General features: G+C 36.8%; 1 protein-coding gene across 3 annotated transcripts in view; it reads left to right on the top strand.

The window, feature by feature from the left end:
- Mios (meiosis regulator for oocyte development) overlaps positions 1-21327 on the top strand; it is a 34109-nt gene that overhangs the window by 1332 nt on the left and 11450 nt on the right. For 2 of the 3 annotated variants that reach the window (XM_057775679.1, XM_057775687.1), the window contains exons 2-8: positions 1147-1214; positions 5398-6731; positions 7007-7105; positions 12650-12904; positions 16903-17072; positions 18149-18214; positions 20012-20170. In XM_057775679.1, the coding sequence (XP_057631662.1) occupies positions 5438-6731; positions 7007-7105; positions 12650-12904; positions 16903-17072; positions 18149-18214; positions 20012-20170 (2043 nt within the window). In that variant the 5' untranslated portion in view covers positions 1147-1214; positions 5398-5437. The remainder of the gene's footprint in view (positions 1-1146; positions 1215-5397; positions 6732-7006; positions 7106-12649; positions 12905-16902; positions 17073-18148; positions 18215-20011; positions 20171-21327) is intronic. The other variant, XM_057775696.1, reaches the window with a different exon arrangement.

Genomic DNA, 21327 nt, shown 5'->3' with positions numbered 1-21327 from the left:
TTCTGAGTCCTTATTTATTTACTTACTTTTCTCTCTTCCAGATTCATAGTATGTATGTTAGTGAGCAAGAACCATCTGTATTGTGTGTTAGATCTCCTCAGGGTGGTTATAGACATTGCCTTTTCCAGGGCCATCTTTGCTAGCCTCCCTGGCCAGCAGCTTCACTGTCACTCCTTGCCATTTTCATTTCACTCTGGGTAGCTGGTCCTTTCTACAGTACTTGTCTAAGCTGGGAGCTGACAGACCTGGCACAGGAACCAAGCCATCTGTTCTTGACTCCATCCCCTCACAAAATGAAAAAGATTCATTAGTTCATTTCTAACTCAAAAGGTCTGTGATTTTTTGTATGTGTTCCTGTCATAATTTTGTGAATGGTAACAGAATTTTGTAAGCATAGCATAAGAGTGCTGATTCGTTCTTCACCGAGAATCATGTAAATCAGCGTTAAAATGACAGTGTCTTCGTTTCAGTTCTGCTGCTGTGATAAAAGACTTTAACAGAAGAACCCTCAGGGAGAAGAGTCCATTTTAGCTAACTTTCCAGGTTACAGTCCTTCATTTTGGGGAAGTCAAGGTGGCAGGGACTTGCAGCAGCTAGTAACTTCACTTTTGTAGTCAGGAGCTAAAGTCAGTAAACTAATTGTGCATCCTCTCTGCTCAGCTAGCTTTCTCTGCTCTCTGACAGTTCAGGATCCCCTGTCTGCTGGAATGGTACCACCCACATTGTATTGGTCTTCCTACTTCAATTAATATAATCAAGATAATAAATCCCCTTTAGACATGCCCACAGGTTAATCTAATCTACACAATCCCTCATTGAGATTCTCTTATCAGGTGATTCTGGATTATGTTAAATTTGCGTTCAAAGTAACCATCATAAACAGGGATCTAAATTGTTTTTGAGATATATTTCCTGTGTCTGAGGTCGACTCTGAACTCTTGATCTTCTTACCTCCACCTGTCTAATGCCAAGATTATAGTATACCTAGTTTACAGTAACACTTGAATTTTTGAACTGTATTTTCCTGTATGTAATCTAAGTTTTTTCAACCATATATACTTTATATTAAGAATAAAATTATAGTATGGAATCCTAGGTTAAAGTATGTTTATATAAGTATTGAGTTCTTTTTTTCTTTTTGCCCAGGGGATTAGCAAGAATCTCAAGACATGTGAATATTTATTGAGGAGCTGCTTCTACTAGTGAGGACACAGGTATGCCTGTTATCTCTTATTCCAGGGCAGGGCTTCTCAACCTTCCTAATGTTGTGACCCTGAATACACTTCCTCATATTGTGGTGACCCACAACTATACCATTATTTTTGTTGTTACTTCATAGCTGTGATTTTGCTGCTGTTATGAATTATAATGTAAATATTTTTTGGAGGTAGAGCTTTCCAAAGGGGTCACAAACCACAGGCTGAGAACCATTGCTCTAGGTGGCATCTAGTTTTTCTTTATGCTGTCTTAGCTGGTTCCTATTATATGATTTGCTTCCTTCTCATTTTTTGGTTTTCAAATTCTTTTCTATTGGGTGAATCTGTTATTAGAATGCAGTTTTGTTAGAATAGAATTTATCTGTCCCTCTTTAACACTGTATTCCCAGAGTTGAAAACAGTGCCCAGAATATACAAGGTGCTAAATAAATAAACAGTTACAGAATAATAGAATACAACGTATTAAAGTAATCTCCTTTTAGAATGCCTTCTGTCACTGGAACCAATTATAACAGTGAGAGCTTTGTTCTTGGCTTAGAGCCAGGTTCCACTACAAAAAAGAAATGTTGATTCTTCTGGGGTAGGAAAGGATGGAAGCACGAGGAAATAGGCAAAATGTTGAAATAACTGTTGTGAGAAGTGTTCAGGGGCCCCTGAACACATGCATTCATTAGACAAATATTCACCATCTACTAAGTGACAGTTCTATGCTTTTTACTAGAAGTACAATGGAAAACAAAAGATATTTCATTTTTTGTCTTGGAAGACATAATCTAGTAGAAAAGACTCAAGTGGATTAAAGAGAAAGAATACTATTCAGTGAGAATATAGTGGTTGATTAAAAGGGTGAGGGAATGTTATAGCCAGGGAGAACATCGTTTGCAAAGATAAGGTGATTGGGAATTGGAGTGGATTCCAGGAATTGAAAAAAAAAAAATGTAGCTAAAACACAGCAAGTAGAGTATGGCAAAAGGTTAGAGCAATAGGTAGAGGCTGAAGGTATTTACAATTAATTGGCAAATTAATTGTGTAAACTGGTTGCTCGTGTTATACAATGATTATTCTGGTATGGAGAAATGACTCAGTATAGTGCTTGCTAAACACTCATGAAGACATTAGTTTAGAATCTCTGTGAAGGCCTGGCGGTAGTGGCACACACCTTTAATCCCAGCAGACGCCGACAGACCCCTGTGAGTTCAAGGTCAGCCTCTTGTACAAGAGCTAGTTCCAGGATAGGCTCCAAAGTCATAGAGAAACCCTGTCTCAAAAAACCAAAAAAAAAAAAAAAAAAAAAAAGAATCTCTGTGAAGAACTGTACATGGTAATGGACTTGTAATTTCAGCACTGGAGAGGCCATGGAGAACACAGAAGGGTTACTTGGGTTTGCTAGCCAACTAGTGTTGCCAAATAAGTGAACTCCAAATTCAGTAAGAGACCTTGGCTCAAAAAATAAAGTGTATGAATTGGATGGGGTGGGTTATCTTGAAAACTATAAGGCCAAGAATTTGGAAGGAGTGAGAAGGAAGAAATGCAGTTGGGAAGAGTAGGGTCTTTGAATATTGTCAAATGCACTGTACGTATGAAATTCCCAAAGAATTGCTAGAAATATTATATTAAAAATGAGGTAGAGAGTGATAGAAGACATCTTGTATGTGTGTGGTTGTATCTGTGTACATGTCTGTACCACGTTCGTGACTGGTACCTGTGGAGGCCATAAGAGGGTGGGAAATGGAGTTACAGGTAGTTGTTAGCCACCACATGAGTGCTGGGAATGGAACCTGGGTCCTCTGGAAGAGCAGCAAGTGCCCTGATAGAAGACATCTTAACATGACCCGTGCCCTGCATATGTTTGCATTTTTGCACACACACCTGTACACATGAACACGTAAACCATGCATGCTCACCCCTATGAACAACACAAAGGTTATTCTGACTTTTAAAGGATCATAGTGGAAAGATGATTAAGAGAATTGTTGAGCTAGTATCACAGACTGGAAATTATATATACCTTGATTTCTCATGCAGTTTATAGTACCTTGAGAATGTCTTCAGTGTAGTACCTTGAGTAGATGCGGGAAAGAGGTAAATAATTAGAATAATCTAGGAATAAGGAAAAGCAAACAATAAACTGGAAAAGGAAATAAGTGAAAGTGATATTAAGGATATAGTTGAAATGACTGATCCTGAGCTGCGGAAGTGTTAAAGAAGAAAATAAATCCAGTATGAGAATTCATAAATATTTTTTGCTAATCATCTAAATTATATGAGAGTGGGAGAGATGGCTTAGTGGTTAAGAGCAGTCTGCTTCTGCAGAGGACCTGTGTTCATTTTCTAGAACCCACATCAGATGGCTCACAATAGCTCATCACTCCCATCTTTAGGAGGTCCAAAACCATTTCCTGGCCTTTAAAGGCACTGTACACATGTGCATAAACACTCAGACTTGCATATATACACATAATTAAAAATAAAATCTTTTTAAAAGTTAAATATTTATCGAATTTCATATGTACAATGTATTTTCACCATATGTACTTCCTACACTTCTCAAATGTATTCCTTCCTTCTAACACTTCTTAAATTCTTGTCTTTTTATTTTTTTAAGATCCCCCCGAGTTCAATTTGTACACTTTATTTTTTAAAAAACTTTTTAAAAATTATATTTTTGAGTCTACAAAATTCTTTTTTTTAAAAAAAATTATTTATTATGCATACAATATTCTGTCTATATGTATGCCTGAAGAGGCCACCAGATCTCACCACAGATGGCTGTGAGCCACCATGTGGTTGCCGGGAATCGAACCCAGGACCTTTGGAGGAGCAGGCAATGCTCTCAACCACTGAGCCATCTCTCCAGCCCCGAGTCTACAAAATTCTAAATTGGGAATTCATATCTAAAAATATTTACAAGATTAGGAGGTAAAGCAATTATGTGTGAGTTGAATACTTATCAAAGTTTATCTTTATTAGGAATGCATATTAGTCTGTACCTGATATTTTGAGTAAATATAGGTGAAACGTGGTTGTAAAAATATATTTGTAGTGAAATTTATAAATATTATGTTAATTTTATATCCAGCCTTTTAATTCTTGCCAGCCACTTAGAAATACTTAAAATTTGTATCTAGTCTTTATTATTCAAATAAGATTTTTAAACTATTCCATTTTTAGTCAAAACTTACCAAACCTTGTAAAATTAAAAACTAAGAGCCTCTCATGGTCACATAACTCATTTTTCCAGAGTAAGTGTTATATGTGTACTGCTAATCATAAACAGGAAAGTTTTAGGCAAAACACAATCAAACACTTTTTAAAATAATATAATTATTTTAGTATATATTAAAATATAATTATACACTATACACATGGTTGCTGAAACTACTGATGAACTTAAAAGTTGATGTTCTGATTTTAAAAAAGAGTCAGTTTAAAGAGAAATCTTCAATAGCATTATAAGTGGTCTACTAATGAGTGAAATTTGGGAAGTACTAATCTAAATACCTTTATTATTGAAGGGTGAGAAAGGCATCCTAAAACTAATTATAACAAATCTAGGATAAATTTTATAATTCTTTTGTACATTCCAGTTTTTACTCTGCTACAGAAGCCTGATTCTTATTGTTGAAAGTTGAAAAAACCAATGTCCTAGCATATTACACTTCAAATTCGTATGCCTCATTATTTTATACATATATATCAGTCAAAAGTGAAGTAACTAGCACTCAGTAGCTCTCTGGTTAGAAATTCCCTTGTTTGCATAAATACAGAACATTTACCATTGAAGAGTGTTCCACTGCATGCTGCTCTAGCCATAGCTTAGGAGTTTGATTCATGCTACTTTTAAGTTTTCCCCCTTCACTGGTCTGGTACTTACTAATTTACTCATCATAGTGAAGTTGTTATAACCTGAGGTTACATTGAAGGTGCCTGTAGCTGTATAATTAAGATAATTTATCATGGGAAATAAAGCTGGGATAGGGTTGTCGGATTCCTACTAGATCACTTTATTGTAGGAAGTGGTTACTCTTCTTTCTCCATTTTTAATCAAGTGAATATTTTCTTAAATCTGTAGGTGGAGAGAAAAATACAAATATAGAGAAAAAAGGGTTTTGTGTAGAGAATTCAATTTAAGGAATGTGATTTGCTGATATTTAAACCTCTTATTTTTCAACACTTTCAGTGAATGGACCTGACTGGACTTTTTGCGCCCATCAATAAACATGAGCGGTACCAAGCCTGATATTTTGTGGGCACCACACCAGGTTGATAGATTTGTTGTATGTGACTCAGAACTGAGCCTTTATCATGTGGAGTCGGCTGTGAATTCAGAACTTAAAGCTGGATCATTACGTTTGTCTGAAGACTCTGCGGCTACATTACTGTCAATAAATTCAGATACACCTTATATGAAATGTGTTGCATGGTATCTCAATTATGATCCTGAATGTCTCCTAGCAGTTGGACAAGCAAATGGTCGAGTTGTACTTACAAGTCTCGGTCAAGATCATAATTCTAAGTTTAAAGATTTGATAGGAAAAGAATTTGTCCCAAAACATGCTCGACAATGCAATACTCTTGCATGGAATCCACTGGATAGTAACTGGCTTGCTGCTGGTCTGGACAAGCACAGAGCTGACTTTTCAGTTCTAATATGGGATATCTGCAGCAAATATACTCCTGATATTGTTCCCATGGAAAAAGTAAGACTTTCAGCAGGTGAAGCTGAAACAACACTATTAGTAACAAAACCACTGTATGAGTTAGGACAAAATGATGCTTGTCTATCTCTTTGTTGGCTTCCACGAGACCAGAAACTTCTCCTTGCTGGCATGCATCGTAACCTAGCCATATTTGATCTTCGGAACACAAGCCAGAAGATGTTTGTAAATACAAAAGCTGTTCAAGGAGTGACAGTAGACCCATACTTCCATGATCGCGTTGCTTCCTTCTATGAAGGTCAGGTTGCAATATGGGATCTTAGAAAATTTGAGAAGCCAGTTTTGACTTTGACTGAGCAGCCAAAGCCCTTGACAAAAGTAGCATGGTGTCCAACTAGGACAGGTCTGCTTGCTACTTTAACAAGGGATAGTAATATTATTAGGCTGTATGATATGCAGCATACACCTACGCCCATTGGGGATGAAACTGAACCCACAATAATTGAAAGAAGTGTGCAACCTTGTGACAATTACATTGCTTCCTTTGCATGGCATCCAACAAGTCAAAATCGAATGATAGTTGTAACTCCCAACCGAACAATGTCTGACTTCACTGTTTTTGAAAGGATATCTCTTGCCTGGAGCCCAATTACATCTTTAATGTGGGCTTGTGGTCGTCATTTGTACGAATGTGCAGAAGAAGAAAGTGATAATTCCTTAGAAAAAGATATAGCAACAAAAATGCGCCTCCGGGCTTTATCAAGATACGGACTTGATACAGAGCAGGTATGGAGAAACCACATTTTAGCTGGAAATGAAGACCCACAACTCAAGTCACTCTGGTATACTCTGCACTATATCCTTTGTCTTGCTAACTTTTGAGGTACATTGGGTAAACATACTGAATGTTTTGTATTTAAATACAAATTATATAGTCTAAAATTCTGAGGTGAAATCATTTAAAACTGTTAAAAGTTTTAGTTTGTAGACTGGGTGTGGAAAGGTGGTCAGTAAAGTGGAACTGTCTTAATCGTATAGATTCTTACTGTGGATTTGCTCTTAATTAAATTATTTTAACTTTGAGATATTTTATTGTGCATAATTACCAGTATTTCCTATGCATTTAAATACTTATGAAGCAGTATACAGAAGATATGGATCAAAAATCTCCAGGCAACAAAGGATCGTTGGTTTATGCAGGAATTAAATCAATAGTAAAATCATCTTTGGGTAAGAAAATTCCATTTTATATTTTCAAATATGTTTATAACTTTTCGACTCTTGATTCCTAGTTGATTAAAATTAAAATTATCTCAGGACTGTGTACATAAATAAATACTTTATATAACTCTCTCTTGGCTTTGTGATCAGATATTTTAGTGACTTGTTAGGTATATTGAGTGTATTTATTATATCCGGATGTTTTGTGGAAGGAATGTTGATTCTTTGATGTAATGTAGACCTTTCTTAAATCTCTTCATTTATTATTCTGTGCTATTTATTTGAAGACCCACTTTAGGGGAGATAGTATACAAGTGCATTTATGAGATGCTGATTGTTAGTTTGGATTTTATCACAGCATCTTGTGTTTTAAAGACTAAATTAAAAGCTCTCTTAACTGAAGAAGATCCCTTTGATTTTGCTTCCCAAATACCTTCACAAGAACTATGCTATGACATGAAGTATGGCCTAACTTGAAGAATACCTGAAAGTTCTTGATGAATAAGTGAAGGAATCAGCTAATGAATAAAGTAATGTAAGATTTAAATAGATAAACTATTTATGAATAAAGACACCTTCCTTCCAAAAACAAAAACCTACTTTCAGACTGGTTGCTTTAAGCAGTGTTCTTACTCTTTTTGTTGGAGTTAATTATGGTAATGTTATATTGTCTCTTAGGGTTCAACCTCCACGCTTTATTAGTCTGTTTGTACTCTACCCAGTTAAGATGCTAGAAGAAGAATTTAGTCAAAGCCATCGTTTTATAGGACTTGCTTCACCATGCTACTAGCATGGATGCAGTTAAGCCGCTGCATTTGTTCTAGGGGGTTTTCTCTCCGAGGACTTTGAAATTACTTTGATGCTCAGTGCTGAAAGATGAATGGAAAGCTTTAGATCTGTTTCATTTTGGTGTTTTCCCATTAGAACTATACCAGAAAGAGTAACCTTTATCAGAAGAAATAAAATGAGTAAGTTTAATGAGAAACTGCCTTACTCTACTTACTTTAACAGAAATAAAAAGGCAGGCATAATATATATCACTATTTATGAACCTGAATATACCATGGTTTGTGAGTTTAAAAACTGCTGCCACGAGACCTGCATCAGGGAGCTGGACTGAGTTCCTGAGGTTCAGTTGAAGAGTGGGAGGAATGACAATGTGAGCAAGACCATGATGGGTTCACCCACTGAAACAGTCTACGTGAACTAGTGGGAGCTCACCAACTCCAGCCGGATTGGGAAGGACCAAGCATGGGACCAAAGTGGTCCCTCTGAGTGTGCTTGACAGTGGCATGGCTGGGGCAGACTGAGGGGCCACTGGCAGTGGCACCAGAATTTATCTCTACTGCTTCTTCTGGCTTTTTGGGAACCTATTTTCTTTGGATGTATGCCTTGCATGGCACAAAGAATTAAGTACTATGTCAGTAAAATGTATGGTATTGGACAATGGGCTAAGAGTTCAGAATATAGGAGGAATATAACCAGAGAGCAGGCAATATGTTAGAAATCCTGATATTCTATGGAATAGATGAAATTGTTGTAAGAGCTGAAAGAAATGCCTTAAAGGAACAGTGGTGGGCTAGGAAAAAATGGAACCATATATTCATGTAGACAAGGGAAAGAAATCACTTTTAGTCGACTGAAACAGCTGAACAGTATGAAGAGAGATCATCAACTATAAATAATTAAAAACAGGCTGTATGAGGGAGGATACAATGATAGCTAGTGGCAGGAGCTAACGTTGAATAGAGGGAAGGCTGTTGTTGCTTTCTTTTCTCTTTCAACATAAAATTAAGCATGCTTAAATGTTGATTGGAAAAGCCATGTTTGTGTGTGAGTGTGGGCATGCACGTGCTGCTACACACATGTGGAGATCAGAAGACAACTTTTGGAGGTCACTTCTAGCCATCCCCCTTGCTGCGGAGGGGTCTTTCTTGCTGTTTATGAACGTCATGCTCCAGTCCACCAGCCCATGATGAAGTTCCTGTCTTTGTCCCCATTAGAGTGCTGGGATTCAGATGCTTCCCATCTGGCCTTCCGTGTGAAGTCTAGGGGGTGGAGCTCAGGGTCTTCAGGGTTGTATAGGACTTAACTACTGAAGCCATTTCTCTCACCCCACTTTCTGTCTTTAATATGGCAGAGGGTTGTATAATAAAAGACTAGCTGACTTTTCACCCAACACATAAAAGTTTGAAAAAGTTTAACTTTGATCTAGAGAATTTATCTGTTCAAATTGATTTAAAGGAACAAAATAGCTAAGATTTTGTGTTTTTGTTTCCTTAACACCAAAGTTTTCTTATAGTGTATTATTTTATCATATATAATATATATATATATTATACACATACGTGTGTGTGTGTATGTGTGTGACATACAAATACATATTATCTGATTGGTGATTTGAGACTTTTATTTTGGATTGGTATTTTAATGTTTGCATATGCTGTTTCCTTTGCAAACATTAATAAAGTATTGATCCTATGAATATGGGCAATATGAGATTCAGTGAAAAGTTTTCCATTTTTGTATTGATATGTATATCATGCATAGATTTTCATAGATTGTTAAAAATTTTATAGATGTTAAAATCGTAGTGTAATGATGCATTTGAAATTAATGGTATCACATTTCTTTTGATAATCCTAATTACCCACAGCATAATTGCCAAACTAAGAAAGAATCCCTCAGCTGCCAGAGTTCAATTCATTAAATTAAAAATATTCTATTGAAAAATAAGTGATTTGGGGCTGGAGTTGGGAGAATTCTTGCCTAGCATGCATGAAGCCCAGGTTTAATCCCCAGCACTGCTAAAACTGTATGTGTCCAACAACTCTATAGTCCCAGCTCTTGGAGTGGAGGTAGAAGGCTCAGAAATTTAAGGTCATCTTTGGCAGGCTTGGACTCCATGAGAGCCTGTCTGGAGGGAGGTAATTTTTGTGTTACAGTGTTGCTCAGCTCAGGAATAGATGGGTACTTAGCATTTTTCACTCCCATCTCCAACCTTTCTACCTTCTACCCCCGCTGCTAACCCCTCCAGGGAAAATCCCTTTTGGCTGGTGATATAGCTCAGCAACAGAACTGCTTAGCACATTCAAGGCCAGGTTTAATTCACAACAACACAGAATTATTAATTCAGCTGTAATTATTTAATTAGTTTATTAATTTACCTTACAACTTTTCTGTAAAGCAAAAAGGTATAGTTTAAAATACTGACAAAGATAATATTTTAGACTTGTCACAAACCACCATCACGTTGATAATCATACAAGTTATTTAAAAGTATGAATTTTAGGTAAATTGGAAAGGTTAGACCTATTTTTATTCCTTGTAAGGTGTTTAAACTAAGTGATTTTTATTTATATACATAGATGTACATATATAAAGTTTAACTTAAAAGTGATAACTTAGTTTTAAATATTTTTCTTTATATAATTTTTGTTTGTTTTGAGACAGAGTCTCTCTATGTAGTCCTCGCTGTCCTGGTCACTATATAGACCAGGCTGGTCTGGAACTCATAGAGATCCATTTGTCTTGGCCACCATGCTGGATTAAATGCATGCACCACCACATTCAGCTATTCTCATGTTAATGCTTATTTTTTCAATCCTTTGACAGATCAGTTGTAGTCAGCTTTGGATCACTTGCTGCTCTTCTCTAACATAGATTGTCTCATTGTCTCCTTGAGTCACTACTTAGTAGTACTTAAGTACTACTCAAAGTCTCACAAAGCTAAGATGAATGTTGTGGCTAAGTGTAGTTCCTTCTAGAGTTACGAATATTCTTCCAAATTCATGTGGTTGTTGGTCAAGTTCAAAAACTGCAGAAACAGGTTGAAGATACATGTAGGAGATAAAATTCCTAGGAATGGGAAAGAATTGGATCTAGGTAATTTTTGGCTTTTGAAAGAAATATGCACATGTCCTTTACTAACTAGAGTGGGGGTCGTTTTTAGGGTTTAGGGAACCAGAGGCTGAGAGACTGAGGATTCCTTGTAGTTGTAGTTGTAGAACTAAGCTATGTCCTTCTTTCTGGTTGGTTGGTGGCTGGGGCCTACCCATGGGTCCTCAAGGTTGTTTACAGTTCTTTGCTTCCCACAGACTTTCTTAACAAGATGGTAGCTCTGACTGCTTTAAGACCAAGAGGTCTTTCCTACTGCATCTCTTACTTATAGACTCTCTTTAAGGGTTGGCCTGATTAACTTAGGCTTAGACTACATAACTGCCCATTGAGTCACTCACAGTCAAGTAAGGATTCTTTCTTCTCTGCTATGATTTGTTGTCTAGAAGCAAGTCACAGATTCAGTTTAAATTCCAGAGGAGGTGATTATTCAAGGGTGTGGTTCCCAAGCTGTAGGAATCCTAGGGCCCTACTTCATTCAGCCTACAGTCAGTGGATTGAACCTCCTTCCCCTTCCCTGTACACAGGGTTCTCCTTGTAGCCGTGACAGTCCTCAAACGCACAGAGATCCACCTGTATCTGCCTCTGAGTGCTGGGATTAAAGGCCTGTGCCACTACTACCTGGCAAGCTGATTGAATTCTAAAAGCTCATCTATTTGCTGTTGACCAAGTTATTTATATAAGTATCATTGATATATATATATTCATAAGTATATAATTGCTGTAAGTTACATGTGTAAATTACTAAATAAAGGAAATATGGACACTCACATTTCCTCATTCATAATTTAATTTTTTCTGAAAATACTTTTTGTATTTTTGATAGTTTGGTCATAAAACTTTGTAGAACTATAACACATTCCTTATAGTTAATTGATAAACTAAACTTCATGTTTGTTTGTTTTATCTTTATTTGCTTAAATTAAATTACTTTGCATTTATAACCAGCTACCATGATTTCAGTGTAATGCTATGAAAAATAATATTTTTTTTCCTTTAAAAAAAGATAATATATAGTTTTCTAACTTAATAGCAGAGTGATATATAGTCAGGTCATTCCCATTGTATTTTTTCTTTATTGTTTACCTTGAAGTCCTTTGATGACTGTAATCTCATTTTTTCATGCATATGGATAGCTATACAGCATATAGCAGTCAGGCAGAGGTGGTTCAGTCTCTCTTGCTAAGAAATGTGTGACCACACATATGCAGGAGGAAATGAAGAGAACTCTAGTGCTTGGGGCTCCAAGGCAGAGGGCATTCCTTGCAAATAAAATAATTCAACTCCCTACTCTGTTGGAGCTTGTGTTCTAGTGAGAGATCAGATGTGAGAATCTCTGTTAAATACTGTGTAGGACACAGAGGAAACAAGTGATGAGTTAGAGAACAGGCATCTATTTTAGCCTAGAGAGTTGAAGCAATGACTCAGCTTAGTGAGTCTCAGCATGCATTTTTATAGCAGTAGCTTCTTAGTAATTCAACTATGGTGTAAAATGTTTTAAAATTTTAGTATACTGCTTATTTATGCTATTGTAAGATTATGGCTGAGAAATTGAATATCCTAAATGCTGTTGACATTTTTTTTCGTAAAGCTGAACTGTTGCCTAATATATTTCAAAATAACAATAAAATAATATAAAACATTCTCTGTTTTTAGGAATGGTGGAAAGCAGCAGACATAATTGGAGTGGCTTGGACAAACAAACTGATATTCAGAACTTAAATGAAGAGAGGATTTTAGCATTGCAGCTTTGTGGGTGGGTAAAGAAAGGAACAGATGTAGATGTGGGACCATTTTTGAACTCTCTTGTTCAAGAAGGAGAATGGGAAAGAGCTGCTGCAGTGGCTTTGTTCAACCTGGATATTCGGAGAGCAATCCAAATCCTGAATGAAGGGGCATCTTCAGAAAAAGGTATTAGGTTATGTTCTGAGAACTGGCAGTTCATAGAATCTGCTAAAGAAAGGATGTGGATAGTTCTTAGTTACGTAACCAATATCCTATATACATTTTTATTGAAAGGAAAAGTGTATGGTGCTAAGCAGTAAGTATTAGACAGTTCCATTTATATATGCCTCAGGATAAATTAATAAAGAAAATGTTCTTAAATGATGCTTTAATAATGTTTTCCCACATGTATTTCTTTTTTCATTTTAAAGAGAATCATATACATTGAGGAATGTCTGTTGGAACTGCTGTTGTTTGTAAGCAATATTTTAGTATATACTTTCTCTTTTGGTAGGATACTAAATGATATTTTTGTTTAGACCAGTATAGATTCTTATGAAAAGCATATTGTGATCTGGAAAATGTTTCTACTTGAGTCTGATTGAAACATATGTCCTGTGTAACCTTAGAAGGGAGGGAAGGGGGGAGGGGTAAGGTTCAATTGATAAAGAAATAGAGGGGGGGGATAAAGTTCAATTTACTAGAGAGAGAGAGAGAGAATAAAGTTCAGTCTGCTAGAGGATCCTTAAGAGAAACAAATCAGTCAAAACCCAAGAATTACCACCCTACTGCTGCGGCCCCCCCCCCCACACACACACTTTTCTTGAGACAGGGTTTCTCTGTGTAGCCCCGGCTGTCTTGGAACTCGCCCTATAGACCAGGCTAGCCTTAAACTCAGAGATCTGTCTGCCTCTGCCTTTTGAGTGCTGGGATTAAAGGCGTGTACCACCTCATGCCCCACCACTGCATGACAAGTTTTGTTTTTTGTTTATTATTATTGGGTATAGTTCACTTAAATTCTTAAGGTGTATATAGCTATTTATCTTTAACGCACATAGACAATTATTTCTGAGTTTCAATTCTTACTTATTCTGTATTCTGGCCCACCTTTAACACATTATAGTTCATTTATACCATAAAAAATGCCATTGACTGTAATATATTTATTTTCATTCTAAAAGTTAAAAAAAAAGTTAGATCTTTAGCCTGAACATCATTACCTTTACTTCAGAGAAAGCCTTCTGCACTTGATAGTCTGATAAGTGTGTAGTGCCACTTAACCTGCGTCTGTCTGGAGTGGGAGAATCATGGCGACTCACTCACTCGGCTTCTTTCTCCCAGCATTCTGTTCTGTTTACTCCACCCACCTAAGGGTTGGCCTATCAAATGGACCTAGGCCGTTTCTTTATTAATTAACCAATGAAAGCAACAGATCAGAAAAAAATCACTCCCACATCAGCCATTTAAAAAAGGATACATGTGAGACCCTGGGTTGATATGCTATTGAGTTCTTCCTCCCAAAAAGGACTCTATTTCTAATTTAATTTTGCTACAACCTGAAAACATAGTTTTCTATTATATGTACCTAGAAAATTTGGTATTCCTATGCTTTTATTTTGAAAGACTTAAAACTTAATAATAATGTAGGCAGAAGAATGAAGCACCAAGTATCTTGGAAAGCATTTTTGTCCAAGTGAGTACTAAAGCTGCTAAGAACAGAAAGTGGGGGGAAGGTACTGTTTAATTGGAAGAGGAAGAATGGTTAGAGTCAAGGGCTGTCTGAAAGGTAGAAAACGCTTGAGAGAAAAGACAAAGGGAGATCGTAGCTTTCTCGTTTGGAGTGAAGTGGTTATGCAGAACTGAAGAGTAGGTCTGTAGCTTGCTAGCGCCCTATGCTCTATAGAACAGTTTATAAAAGTTAGTGGTAATGGACGCTTTGTTGCAAGTATGTCTAAGTACGGTTGTGTGATAATTCTGATAGCTCATTTTGGCCTAGAAATTGTTCAAAGTATAGTATAGTAAAAATACTGAAACACTGTATCTCCTGTTGATATTTGGTATATCAGTCTATGTATTATATAATTAGAAATAGGAAAATAAAACTTTGAAAATTGTAATAGTGGGGTATAGTACTCTGAGATAGCATAGATGACTTTACTGATAAGGGTGGCAGTGATTTTGGTAAGATGGTCTCACTTGTCTCCATTTAGGTACCAAATAATAATATAATATATAGGAAACTACTGCAAAGAGCGTGAAAGTTAAGTGTTGTACTTCCTGCTGTGGAAGCAGCTCAGTGGTAAAGCATTGCAGCCGGATTCTGAATTCAGTGTCCAGTGCTGCACAGATCACAAACGTGTACATGAATTGTTTTTTTTTTTTCAAAGAAGTATTTCTTTATTGCTATTTATTGTGCTCTACATTTTTCTCTGCTCTCCTCCCTGCCTCTCGCCTCCTCACTTCAACCCTCCCTCCAAGGTCCCCATGCACCCAATTTACTCAGGAGATCTTGTCTTTTTCTACTTCCCATGTAGATTAATTAGATGTATTTAAATCTCCCTTAGTGTCCTCATTGTTGTCTAAATTCTCTAGGATTGTAGGTTGTAGGATGGTTTTCTTTGCTTTATGTTTAAAAACCACCTATTGAGTGAGTACATGTGATAATTGTCTTTCTGTGTCTGGGTTACCTCACTCAAAATAATGCTTTCTAGCTCCATCCATTGCCTGCAAAATTCAAGATGTTATTTTTTTTCTGCTGTGTAGTACTCCATTGTGTAAATGTACCACATTTTCCTTATCCATTCTTTGGTCGAGGGGCATTTAGGTTGTTTCCAGGTTCTGGCTGTGACAAACAATGTTGCTATGAACATAGTTGAGCACATGTCCTTGTGGCACGATTGAACATCCTTTGGATATATACCCAAAAGTGGTATTACTATGTCTTGAGGAAGGTTGTTTCCTATTTTTCTGAGAAATTGCCACACTGACATCCAAAGGGGTTGTACCAGCTTGCATTCCCACCAGCAAAGCAGAAGTGTTCCCTTTCCCCCACAACCTCTCCAGCATAAGTTGTCATCAGTGTTTTTGATCTTGGCCATTCTTACAGGTATAAGATGGAATCTCAGAGTTATTTTGATTTGCATTTCTCTGATGACTCAGGATGTTGAACATTTCCTTAAGTGTCTTTCAGCCATTTTAGATTCCTCTGTTGAGAGTTTTCTCTTTAGTTCCGTACCCCATTTTCTTATTGGATTATTTGTTCTTTTGATGACCAATTTCTTGAGTTCTTTGTGTATTTTGGAGATCAGACCTCTGTCTGATGTGGGGTTAGTGAAGATCTTTTCCCATTCTGTAGGCTGTGGTTTTGTCTTGTTGACCATGTCCTTTGCTTTACAGAAGCTTTTCAGATTCAGGAGGTTCCATTTATTAATTGTTTCTCTCAGTATCTGTGCTGCTGGAATTATATTTAGAAAGTAGTTCCCTGTGCCAATGCATTCAAGTGTACTTCCCACTTTCTCTTCTATAATGTTTAGTGTGGCTGGCTTTATTTATGTTGAGGTCTTTGATACATTTGGACTCAAGTTTTGTTCATGGTGATAGATATGGGTCTATTTTCATTCTTCTACATGTTGATATGCCGTTATGCCAGCACCATTTGTTAAATATGCTTTCTCTTTTCCATTTGATATTTTTTTGCTTCCTTGTCAAAAATCAGGTGTTCGAAGATGTGTAGATTGATATCTGGTTCTTCTATTTGGTTCCATTGGTCCTCCTGTCTATTCTTATGCCAGTACCAGGCTGTTTTCAGTACTGTAGCTCTGTAGTAGAGTTTGAAGTCAGGGATAGTGATGCCTCCAGAAGTTTTTTTATTGTACAGGATTGTTTTTGGCTGTCCTAGGTTTTTTGCTTTTCCGTATGAGGTTGAGTATTGTTCTTTCGAGGTCTTTGAAGAATTTTATTGGGATTTTGATGGACATTGTGTTGAATCTGTCATGAATTGTTTCTTAAGAATGGATATTTTTCTTTGTACTCTACCAAATTTAACAGTCTTAATTTTTTTCTTATTTAAGTGGGCTTCTTTTAGGATAAAATTCACTGATTACTGTGTCGAGATTTAACAGCTGTGGGGAAAGAGGTTATTAGTTTCTGATTGCTTTGATTAGCTGCACATTTTTAACCCACAGGAGATCTGAATCTCAATGTGGTAGCAATGGCTTTATCAGGGTATACGGACGAGAAGAACTCTCTTTGGAGGGAGATGTGCAGCACACTGCGATTGCAGCTCAACAACCCCTATCTCTGTGTCATGTTTGCATTTCTGACCAGCGAAGCAGGAGCTTATGATGGAGTTTTGGTAAGCTGTTTTGATTCCCCAGATCGTCCTTTGAATTATAACAGGTTTGCTTTTTGTAGTTCATCCTTTCCTGAAGAACTGAGCTCTAGAAATGTACAGCTATAAACGTATACATGTATTTGCTGTTTAAATAGTGCGAATATGTTTGTGTGTACTGTGTGTGTATAGATAACCGGTGATCAATCAGTCAGTTTTGACTAAGGTGTCCATCTAAATTAATGTTGGTCATTTTAGATGATTTCTGTTTGGAAAACAAATTATATAATCACACTACTTATAAAAAAACTTGATTTAATGTAGTCTTTCAGTTATTTTAGTCACTTGTATAACCATGTGATTTCTTCCTTGTCATGAAGTGAGGTTTCCTTACTCATTTCGGTTGTTGAGTAACAAGCTTCACATAAAAACCTCTTTCCTTTGTACTGTCTGTCTTCTTTCTAGCAATGAAAAGAACTTTTCTCTCCTCAAATGTGTTCCTCTGTTTCCCATTAGAGCATTTCTTATAAAATATGCACAGTCTGTAAGGTTTATAACAACGTGTGTCTTATGAGCTAGCATACTGAAAATTTAAGTATTAGTGTCCATTTTGACAGTGTCCAGTTTATTTTGTTCATTGCTTTTAATAAAGTTCTAGTGAACCTTTCTGACCTTCAAATTAATATCAAGAAATGTTTATTTTTGACTGTTATTACTATATTTGCTAAACAGGAGGTTTTAAAGTCCTGTTTTTGAGCTGACAGGATACTTAAGCAAGTGCTAGAGAATGAGCCTAGAAAAAGAAATGAACCAATTGTTTAAACATTGAATTCTGTATTTTCACTTCTCTTTCACCAAAAGGGAGAACTGACAAGGAAGTTCATGGATCCAAGCTATTTTAAGAATGCATTTAATTTAATCAGAAAAGACTTCTTTGGCAATTGGTGACTCTTCCAATATCTGAACATATATATGTGTGAAAATGTATAGAATACACATATATTTTTCTAATACATATGAAAATATTTACATATTAGGTGCATATTTAGTCCCTGTGGAAACAGAAAAGTTATGGTGCGTACAATTGTTTGCTTTTACAGTATGAAAACAAAGTTGCAGTACGTGACAGAGTGGCATTTGCTTGTAAATTCCTTGGTGATACTCAGGTGAGAACCGATTCAGTTCTGTATTTGAGGTAATTAATGTTTATTATGAAGTATTTTAACAAACTTATTTTTACATGTAATTATGTGCCTGAAAATTTTTACACAAAATCTAAAAAGGTAATTATTACATTGAACTTATATGCATGTACTATCTCAATTTGTTTTAGAATGTTGACTTGATGTTTTAGTTTAATTTTTCCTTTAGAAGAAGACATAGCAGATAGAAATTTTAAACTCAGGTTTTATTTATTTATTTAAGATTTATTTATTATATATACAACTTTCTGCCTCCATTTATACCCACACGCCAGAGGAGGGCGCCAGATCTCTTTACAGATGGTTTGGAGCCACCATGTGGTTGCCGGGAATTGAACTCAGGACCTCTGGAAGAGCAAACAGTGCTCTTAACCACTGAGCCATCTCTCCAGTCCCTAAACTCAGGTTTTAGTAATGTTGTATGCAAATCATTTCAGTACCTAAACACTTAGCTGCTGCCTCTGAGGTCGTGAGAATGAAATATACAGAGATGACTTGTTGGGGAGGCTGCTCGTTTGTTCCTGTCTGCCCAGACTCAAAATAATGACACTGAAACTATATTACTTGCAATACTGTTTGGCCAATAGCTTAAGCATATTTCTAGCTAGCTCTTACATTTTAAATTAACTCATATCTATTATTTTATATTTTATCATGAGGCTGGTGACCTACTGGCAAGGTTCTGACTGGCAGCTTGTGCCTTCTTCTCTGGCTCTGGCAGCTACATGGCATCTCATTGACTCCGCCTTCTTTCTCCTAGCATTCAGTTTAGTTTTCCCTGTGTAGCTCTATTCTGCCAAGCCACTAACTGAAACAGCTTTATTTCTTAAGCGATAAAAGCAACACATATACTGAAGGACTTCTCACACCAATGACTAGCAGTGCTATTATAATGACAGAATTTGGGGAAATGAGGAGGAATGGTGGCTGGAGTTTAGAATAGGATGAAATTACACCATGTAAAGGAAATAATTTTTTTTTAATATTTATTTATTTATTATGTATACAATATTCTGTCTGTGTGTATGCCTGCTGGCCAGAAGAGGGCACCAGACCTCATTACACATGGTTGTGAGCCACCATGTGGTTGCCGGGAATTGAACTCAGGACCTTTGGAAGAGCAGGCAATGCTCTTAACCTCTGAGCTATCTCTCCAGCCCCCAAAGGAAATAATTTTTATTGATGGCTTTCAACATGTAATTCCAGTTCTGTGATTGTGTTACATAGTACCATGAGAGGTAAGAATTTGCTGAAAAGGTGGCACTTCTCTTAGAGTTAGCCGTCTGTAAACATAGGAAATGTAAGTTTTGAAGATGAGTGTGGACACTGGGGAGATAGCACAGTTCAAGAAACTGAGTTGAATCCCCTAGAACCTGTGGAAATACCTAAGTGTTATCTTATAATCCAGGGTTGGGTGGCAGAGACAGGAGGGTCCCTGGGGCTTACTGCTCTGCCATCCTACCAAATCAGCAAACTCCAGCTTCTGTGAGAGCCCTGAATTAAATACAATATGGAAAACTATTGAGAAAGACATCTGATGTCAATCTCTGGCCTCCACATATGCGCTTCCGCACACCACACAAAAAAATAAAGTGATTCTGCAAACTGTATTGAAACTTGAAATAGATATAGACTTCCTAGTATATATCTAGATTTTGGTAAGAGTTTTTGTTTTAAAATGTTTTTCATCAAGAATAAAATTGTTCTAAATTAAATGTGTAGTGAAACAGATTATATTTAAAAAGTCACTGAATTTTTCAGTTAAATAAATACATTGAAAAGCTGACCAATGAAATGAAAGAGGCTGGCAATTTGGAAGGAATCTTGCTTACAGGCCTCACTAAAGATGGAGTGGACTTGATGGAGAGCTACGTGGATAGAACTGGAGACGTCCAGACAGCAAGCTACTGCATGTTACAGGTTAGTGCAGTCTGACACTGGTCTTAAAAACAAAATGCCAAGCCATATTCTCCATGTTGTGTATCCTCAGGTGAAACACACATGCTCTTTTCCTCGCTTTGGGGTTTTAGTTCTCTTGAGGACTTGTGTTGTTTCTAATGGCCCTAATCTCATCAGCTTATCTTTCTTTCAGTCTGAGAAATACCAGTCTTGACTGCATCTGAGTTCACATAAAGCTCAGATGGAATCAGAGCCTCAGGTCAGAGTCCAACCCGTCTTCCATAAAGGACTCCCTCTTCTATTCTGAACTGTGGTTCCCTTTCATCTGACCAGCAGAAGAGCAGTTACACTTCAGCTCTTTACACTCAGTGCCCTTTTTATTAATAACAAGGTAGTTTGGATAACTAGTTCATCAACATTTTTTTCATTGCTTTAACAGTCTAGTGGTTAAACCATATTCCAGGAAAAGCTTTACTTTTGTGTGAAACATGAATTCTGTGTGTCTACCGTGTCCAGCAACCCTCTAGCAGTCTTAACCTTTTGTGGCATGAGCACCTTCCTCTTTTAGCCTGCTTTACCTTGGTAAGCAAATCAAAATGTGCTTACCCTTCCCTCCTCTATGCTTTTCTGTGAACTTGCCTAATGCAGGTTCAAAATGCAGAGTCAGCCCATATAAAATATCAAGCGACCGCACGTGAGAAAAGGTATTCTGTCATCCAACCTTTCTCACTGGAGTGGAGAGTACAGATGGGTAGGTAATAGCACAATTTGTAAAATGTTAAAATGCAAACAGTAAGTACATAATGTGACCTTTCAAAGTCCAGTCCGATAGATAACTGCCGCTCTTTTGTTGAGATGTTTCCTCTGTGGCCAAGATTGACTCTACCATCATGCCGTTTTCATTTCATTTGTTCTCTTTCCTTTTGTTCCTTTGTGTTTCCTGCCTTACTGTGCACCACTTGCTTCTTTCTGCCTTTCCCCTTGTGTCTCCTGTTGGCTTTTAGCTATACCCTTCTCATTGTCTTATTGTTAAAGCTGGTGCTTTGGGTCTCACAATGTATCCTGAACTCATCATCTCACAGCTGACATGTCATAATACCCTTTCTTCCCTACCTCACATCTAGCACTGGTTTTTCTTAAACTTTGCATTTTACAAGTATTATGACAGTATAATTTCA

Source organism: Chionomys nivalis, chromosome 1 (genome assembly GCF_950005125.1).
Source record: "Chionomys nivalis chromosome 1, mChiNiv1.1, whole genome shotgun sequence".
Taxonomy (NCBI): Eukaryota; Metazoa; Chordata; class Mammalia; order Rodentia; family Cricetidae; genus Chionomys; species Chionomys nivalis.
This window is presented reverse-complemented; position numbering and strand designations above follow the sequence as displayed.